We start from the raw sequence: 8,458 nt of genomic DNA, 5'->3' as shown, positions 1-8,458 counted from the left end.
GTGATGGTTACATGTATATTAGTAGTTGACTGCTCTGCTCTGACAAAAGGCAGTGAATCTTTGCATATAGGCATTCACTGAGTGAACAGACTGAACATATGCTCCACTTTCTGAGTACGTGTTACTAGACAGGTACAACACTGCTGGTATTGCGTCATCCTGTATCATGTTTCTACATAAACAATGGGGTGTCGAAACTACAGGGTGTCATCGATACTATTGATATTTTTGTCCCCTCTGCGCAATTGGTTTCGTCTACTAAATACATTGTAGTAGTTAGTATGCCTCCAGTTTGTAACAACTTTAAGTGTAGCTAGACTCGTCACGCTAAAACAAATGTTGTTACAGTACCTGCTGTATTGTGTCAAACATTCTTGTCGTAACATAGGAAATGACATTCCGAAGATAGCTAACGTGGCATGTTCAAATACGACATTGTTAACCTTTAGCTCCAATAGTAAATACACGTCACACCTGAGACAATGACACGCCCACGACCGAAACTATGAGCAAGGTGTGGTCATGACATTTTTGTCCGCGTAGAACAGCGTAGGTCGGTCAGGACAGCAGACGCGTACCAGTCAAGTTATCAGAAAAAACAACCCAAATGGCGTACGGACACTCTCCCAAGTACTACTGCGTGGTGGATTTTGAGGCGACATGTATCAAGCCGCGTCGTGCAGACTTCCGCACCGAAATCATCGAGTTTGGCGCCGTCATCGTGGATGGAAGTAACTTCCAAATGGTATGTTTACTAATCATTATTTCCGTAAATAACTTCCTTAGTTTTCTCCCAATTTACAAAGCTAAAGGTAAAAATATTAACAGCAACATACAATATTGAACATTCGGCCATGTAAGAGTTGCATAATAGCAGAATTTATTTAAAAAAAAACCTTGGTCACCTTGAAAGTCACTGAAAACGGCTGGAACTTTTATGAGGAAATTGTTTGTGGCTGACACAAGTATCTATGTACTAGAAAGGCCGACATTTGCTTGAGAGCAAATACAGCATATTTCAGCCATCTCCCTCATGCAACAATAGGCCTTGAGGTCGTTGACCCCTTAGGCCATTGCAAAATGACCCAAAAATTTCCCAAATATATCATTTTAAAGTGTTCCATGCCAAAGATTATAAATGGGTCATTTGAATAAATATCTAGAGCACCCCTTTACCAAATTTCGGGTCATTTGGTTGTAAAACGAGGGAACAGGAGCCAAAAATGTCCAATTTTTGTCAAAAAATGGCCATAAAATCGCAATATTGAGCATTATGTTGTACTGTATGGAAAAACTGTTATTGATTTCATGTGCACATAATTGAAGGGCACTTTTATACCAAATTTCAGGTCATTCGGTTGTAAAACGAGGGTACAGGAGGCAAAAATGTGCTTTTTTGTCAAAAAATGGCCAAAAATTGCAAAATTAAGCATTTTGTTGTACCATATGCCAAAAGTGTTATTAAATCTGGGTGGGCATATGATCAGGGCACCTTTGTACCAAATTTCATGTCATTCGGCTGTAATACCAGGGTACAGGAGCCCAAAATATACATAAAAATTAACAGAAACCTGAATAAAATCATTTTAAAGGCAGATATGAAAAAAATGAAAAAAACGTCTGGGGGTATTGGCCCACTCTACCCTTGTGCCAAATTTCAAGTCAATCAGTTCAGGAACAACGCAGATACCGTGTTCCGAAGATTTGACAGGAGAAAGAAACATTACGAGTACAATATATTTCACCATACCTATGGTATGGCTGAAATATAAATATTCAGTTCTTTTGGCGCGGTGCTTTCTATCGCAGCACACAGAAATCTGTTTATATTTCAATAAAACTAGCCTAGGTTATCCTATTTCTACCTTTTTAAGGTAGCGAGTGTGTAAGGAGCCCCGGTAGAAATAGGATGGTACCCAGGCTAGAAAAAACTGGACTAAGCCATAGCTCTTGTGCATTGACGTCATGGACCAGTTGACAGAGAGCCTCAGCAACGTCGAACTTTAAAAAAAATGTTTAAGAAGTTGGTTTTAGAAACGAGGCAGGATGCAAAAGGTGAAAGAATAAGTGATACTTTATTCATATGACAGATTGGAAATTGAACTTTAAACTACGGAAGTAGGCAAACTCCTGGCAACCATTACATTGCAGACATTACATGTATGTATTACTAAAGCCACCATATTTTGCCCATTTAAAGTCCGTTGTAAGAACTTTCGCATGTGACGCTAACTGTACTGAGTTTCGGGCATTGTTTAATTAACCTCCCTCACGCATCGATCAGTCCATAACCGCTTACCATTGTGTCAGTATGCGTTATGTTTATTGTTAATGACCCGTTATCGAAACTTTCTGACCTTTTGAAAGTGGGGAACGTCATCGAAACTAGACTTTCCCGTCGCCGAATAGTCTCCACGCCGAATAGTTACCATGACTTCTTTGGCTCAAATATTGAACTACTTGTCTGGCTAACTTTTCTAGGTTAAATTACTTCAACTTCTATCATCGTTTAACTGATTAACTGATCCTTGTTGTTATTGTTGTCATTGGTTTTATTTTCTGTTGCTGCCCTACCTTTCAGGTTGACGAGTTCCATGAGTTCTGCAGGCCAGTGGAGAACCCTGTTCTGCACCAGTTCTGTAAGGAACTCACCGGGATACAGCAGGTAAGACTACAAGGACTCTCAGAATGTGTGCAGTAGATAAAACTAAGTTTCGTGATATCTCTCTTAGTTTGCTGAGGAAATCCTTCAAGTCAAAACACTTCTTTGCCGCGAACACATTGTATTATGTTACAATATTAAACATTGTATCCGTACACAAAATACAGCGCGTACCAACAAGCTTTCGATCAGTCCTCTGGTCCTTATAATTATCAAGTTGAAATGACCCAAATCCTATGTCACACATCCAAACGGAGGTGTGACGTCAGCAATGGGTCAAAGGTGCTTGGAAGGCGGTGTCGGCCTCCGTCTCGGTTGAGGGAAGGTTGATAGGCTCTAATGTAACACATTGTATGTTATCTCGTAGTTGTAGCAGCTATGATATCTATCAATGATGTATCAAAATGCCACACCATCCTACATTCACAACAGGACACAGTGGATTCTGCTGATCCTTTCCCGGTGGTGTTTGACCGCTTCCAGAAATGGCTGTCAAACAGAGGCCTTACAGACTCCAACTTCGCAATGGTGACAGATGGGTAAGGCTAATCATCAGTTATAGTTTCTACACTGAAGGAAGTTTATCTGGCGATCCGATAAAAAAAATTTCATGGGTCAAATTTTCAACGACCACTGTCGGCTTTTAAAGGATCAATGGTGACTAATCACTTCAGAAGGTAAACTCGCGATATTTACAAGCACGTGATCTTCTTGACATGTGATCTTACGAATACGTGACGTCAGCAATTATTCAAACGTGCCAGGACGTTTATACATCTCTGTGTCTGTTTTAAGAATAGAATTGGAAGAAAGTTTAGCATCATGGCAGTGTACTATGATTGTACTATGATAAGATAACTTTTTCCATTCCATTCTCTCTGCATGCTCCCAGCATCTTCGACTGTAACCAGATCATGCGGTCCCAGTGCGAGGTGTCCCGGATGTCGTTCCCAAGCTTTGCCCGGAGATTCTCCAACATCAAGCTTCACTACATGCAGGTATGTTAGCTAAGCAAAAAAACAAAAAAAAAACATAGATCCAGTACGAACCATGTGTTTATCTTTTGGTTGATTTAATCTCCTAAAAATCTTTATCTGACCGCCTCTCTCAGAGACGAGGCGTTGCCTCCCTGTCTCTTTTCTACTTTCATGGCCATTACTCAGAGATTTTTTTCTCGACCTGCCAAACTCCCTCGATGGCAACTGTGTGCTTTCCTCCAGAATACAATCTTCAAGCCTTCAAAATAGTGTCCTCGCTGTCTCCTAGCATAATAATTTCCACCATTCATCAACTTAATTCATTGCATACAAGTGGTCAAATGGCTTCGCATTGAACAGTTAAAAATGCTCTATGACAGTCGGATATATTCTCAGGGCGATTATCGATTCACCGCGCAATTCTAGCCTTGAATTTTCACTGCACGTTCTCACACTTCTGTACCAGATCATGGGGATCCGTCTGCGGCGCGGCCAGCCGACCCCCCGGATCCCGGACATGCTGAGGGCACTCGGCATCAGTCAGGAGGGACAGCTCCACAGCGCCATCAGCGATGCGCGCAACATCTGCCGCATCATGGAGGTATGGAATCTAAAAATAAACATACAAACTTTAGCAAGCATGCAGTTGATAGACAGTATTAAGGTATACATTTGACAGAAATATGAACCAAAGAAACATCTTAGTTTGTTAGATTTCGTACGTCAAAGCTAGCAAAAAATCACATTTTTTCAAAATCACGGAAAGGGACCTACTTCTGGTAGCAACCACACGCTAACAAAATAAGAACCCAAACTTTGCAATGCGCTTGGAGGGAACGATAGTCGATTGGATGATCGTAACTGACGTAACGTTTTCTACGTATGCTGACCCGTTTCTTTGACAAATTGGAATTACTTTTTCATACGCACAGTCACCACTATATGATGGCTTGATAGAGCCTTTTAGAGAGTCTTTTAACTTGAGAGGTTCGCAGTTCTAAGCTTGGAGGGGGGGGGGCAGTCGCAGTGAACAGTGACGACTAGGGAACGAATTACATCTTACCCACCAAAACACTTTTTGGGTTGAGCCGCGAACATTGCCTATTGTGTGTGTCAATGATGCATACATACGAGGGGGGTTCAATAAGTTCTTTGCCTCACCAAGAAATAACAAGCACAACTCAGATTTTCAGGCACAACTTCATAGTATGAAGTCTTTTATCAATATCCTCCAAATTACAAATCATTGGAGTCATTACTTTCCAGGCATTCGTTTTTTCTAAATTAGAAGGTAAGTGGGGAGAAAAAGAAGGGTGAAGTGTGATCAGACAATTTGACCTCACACCTCAGGTTGCAGATCAATTGTCCACCTTTTTTTTTCGTTATCCCTTACCTAACGTTACTGGGTGTCGCCTGCAACATGATGATCACAATAATTTGAATTTTGGTACACATTTATATAAGACTTTATACATGTATCGCGTAATGTGCTTTTAAAGGAGGTCATCCGTGTAGAAGTGCGCGCGACGCGGAATACGGAGCGTAGTCAGCGTGTCTTAAGTCTCATAGTAACATGCAGCGTAATTAAAGTCAGTGCGTTCGTTACTGAGCAGGCGACGTCCAGTAACGTTAGGTGAGGGAGAAGGAAAAAAACGTGGACAATTGTCCTGACCTGAGTGTGTGGGTCAATATGCGCTGCTGGAAGTTAGAAACCCAATTCTTTTTGCTTGAAATAGGAAGAGAATCATTATCAAACATTTTGACAACGTCTTTTGTTAATTTATGGCATGGGAAACTAGACCCACACATGTCTGATCACAATTCACACAACTTTTTTCTCGCCACTTACCTTCTAATTTAGGAAAAACGAATGCCTGGAAAGTAATGACTCCAATGATTTGAAATTTGGAGGATATTGATAAAAGACTTCATACTATGAAGTTGTGCCTGAAAATCTGAGTTGTGCTTGTTATTTCTTGGTGAGGCAAAGAACTTATTGAACCCCCCTCGTAATATTTTCTTACAATACTAAATGCTGTCGTTTTCCAGGCCCTGTCGCGCAGACTCCGCGCCAATGGGCGACCTGCCGTGTTCCCCAACAACGAAACTCTGAAGGCCAACTGGGTCGTGAATCATCCCTCCGACTAGCTAGCTGTTCCCACGGAACGAAAATGGGCAACGACAGCATCAACATTTCGTAGATTATAGCACAATAGACCCTGGCTAGCCTTGGTTTAACTGTACACATTTGATGTTTGCATTGAGGTGTATCTTTTATTCTCTGTCTGTAAGTATATAGCACTACTCACGGAATAAAATGTACAATATTTTGTACATGTATAACATTTTTTCACATGTGTAGTCCTGCTGAACACTATATATTTCGCTGCCGTGGCTTTGAATCAACTATGACAATGATATGCAATTCCCGATATCTTGTGAGATCTATGTTGATCTTCTTCGTCCTTTGCAATATTTGATGAAATAAAAGAAAGTATATACGTTCATGTGTGATATATTGATTTTTATGCTCATTGTGCTTTATATCTAGTTGACAGGGATTGGAAGTGCATAGCCGTGTGTACCAAAACATCCACGTGGTCTGCAGTGCGACTCCGAGCCACATGAACTAGCGCCTCTAGCGACTTTCCAAATAATCGACCTGGAGGCTATCATGATATTCTGTAGATCCATTTACTTTGCAGTTTTTACCTCCATGAAATGTCATGGAGGTTATATTTTACCCCGCGTTTGTCTGTCTGTCTGTCTGTGTGTGTGTGTGTGTGTGTAAACAAGATAACTCAAGAACGGCTTGGTGGATTGGTTTCATACTTGGTGTGTTGGTAGGGTGTGATGAAAGCTGAAAATGATTAGATTTTGGGCCCCCTAGCGGCTTCCCTTGGTACTGCAGCGCAACTTCCAGGTTTGCTATCTCGTGTTCTGAGCAAGCTATGGTCACGATTTTGAAGTATTAGATAGCTCTTGTGCTCGGAAATAAGTGACATAAGTTTGGGCCCCCTAGCGTCTAGTTTTGGGAAAGCAGGGGCATTTTTGTCAAAAACTTCTGAAGACTATAACTCAAGAAGGGAACAACGGATTTTCATCATTTTTGGTATGCAGGTACCTTAGACAATGTCTTACAAGATAAGATACTAATTATGCAAAACAGGAGTACATTTGCATAATTAATGAGAATATTCTATCATAGCAGTTTTTTCAATGTATCTCTTGTTCCAGACATGCCATGGTCTTGACGTTTTGGTGATAGATAGCTTTTGGTGTCATGACAAAGTGGGGCAAGTTTCAGCCCCCTAACATTTAATTGTGGAACTGCATGGGTGTTTTTGTCAAGACACTCCAAAGAGGATAACTGCAGAAAGGAACGACGGATTGCCTGCATTTTAGGCATGCGGGTAGCTTGGGCAAAGATGTTCATAATGATATACATGTTATGCAAATGAGGACTTAATTTGCATACTTAATGAGGAAATTGTATAGTTCCATTGTTTTCAATAACTGGACCTCAATACATGTAACACATGTTAATTATGATAGGTGGAATATAAGCAGATACCAAATATGGTAATGAGGAACTTTTTTGCATAATTTATGTAAAAATTGCAAAACCGCTTTATGATTAATAATGGGAATTTTATAACTGTGACATGTGTACGTTAGTCAATGATGAACAACACCATGCATTAATTATGTTAATGTGTTAGTCAATTGCATGAAATTTACGAAAGCTCTAAATTTTCATGGAGGTATGAGGTCGCCGAACTCTAGTTTTATTTTTTATTTTTGCGGTAGAAGATGGAGACGAGATGGTTTTCGCCGTGTTTTGATTTCGCTGTTGAAATAATTCTGCACTAGAGTAGCCATGCAAGGCCGACATTCAAGGTGGCACAAGTACCCCGAAAATTTTAAAGATAAGACCAACGCCAATGTTTTACATCATGATTGACACAATACACGGCCTATTGTTTATTTCCATGTTCCCAGCTAGAGTCCGACACATTCATGATGGGTAGTTATGTTTATTATCACTAAAGAAATTATGTTTACTATCATAAACGGCCAGTTAGCATACTTGTCGATGAAACTAGTGGCGTTTGTGTCTTTAGCTTTAGGTTGTTTGAACATTAATAAAGGTCTTTCATTCATTCATTAAACCATTTTGTACGATTTCTGAGCCAAGTAGCTTCAAACCGGCGCATTAAATGTCGCCGTTTGGTTAACGTTTGGATCTGTCCTCGCCCGGTCTGTACTTATGTATTTACCACTACTGCTTTACTTTGTATGCAATTAGCCCTCGGGCATGAATTTGCAATAAAGATTAATTAATTATTATACCATGCTTATAGAAATCCGATAGTGGGCGCGCCGTGATTGGCAACGTAAACGTATCCCCAGATTGGTTCACAAAAACTAGGTCACGCTCATCTTTATGGAGATTTATTGGATGCCCTATTGCTGCATGCCTAATCATGAGCACCATACTTGTTTGCATATAATGCTAACTCTTTAAGTGTACTTGAGGATACTTAAGCATAGGTCAAGTTGCTGACAAACTGTTAAACTTTGTATTTGTGGTATCCTGCCTCGAGCCACATGCACGGACCCCTCCAATCCACCAAGCTTTTACTTTTTAAGTCCCCCTTGAGATATGATAATTTTACAGATGCACCTGCTACCTGTCTTCGCAGTATCTGTTCATTCACATAGCTTTAAATAGCAGTGGCCAGCAATTCAGACATCCAATACAATACGTACAGAACCTTTTGAAAAATGCGCCCCCTCTTGTGACAACACAAGCGCC

At 40.5% G+C, this 8,458-nt stretch overlaps 1 protein-coding gene across 1 annotated transcript; it reads left to right on the top strand.

Annotated features, from left to right (window-relative positions):
• Nucleotides 1–457: 457 nt before the first annotated feature.
• Nucleotides 458–6,146, top strand: LOC118429274 (3'-5' exoribonuclease 1-like). The gene is made up of 6 exons (XM_035839754.1): nt 458–745; nt 2,582–2,665; nt 3,095–3,201; nt 3,555–3,660; nt 4,106–4,240; nt 5,689–6,146. Exons 1-6 carry the CDS (start codon nt 608–610, stop codon nt 5,785–5,787), a joined length of 669 nt encoding a protein of 222 aa, XP_035695647.1. The 5' UTR covers nt 458–607; the 3' UTR covers nt 5,788–6,146.
• The last annotated feature ends 2,312 nt before the right edge of the window (nt 6,147–8,458 follow it).

This window comes from Branchiostoma floridae, chromosome 13, assembly GCF_000003815.2.
Source record: "Branchiostoma floridae strain S238N-H82 chromosome 13, Bfl_VNyyK, whole genome shotgun sequence".
Lineage (NCBI taxonomy): Eukaryota > Metazoa > Chordata > Leptocardii > Amphioxiformes > Branchiostomatidae > Branchiostoma > Branchiostoma floridae.
The sequence above is the reverse complement of the archived record's forward strand: the minus strand, read 5'-3'. Positions and strand labels throughout refer to the sequence as shown.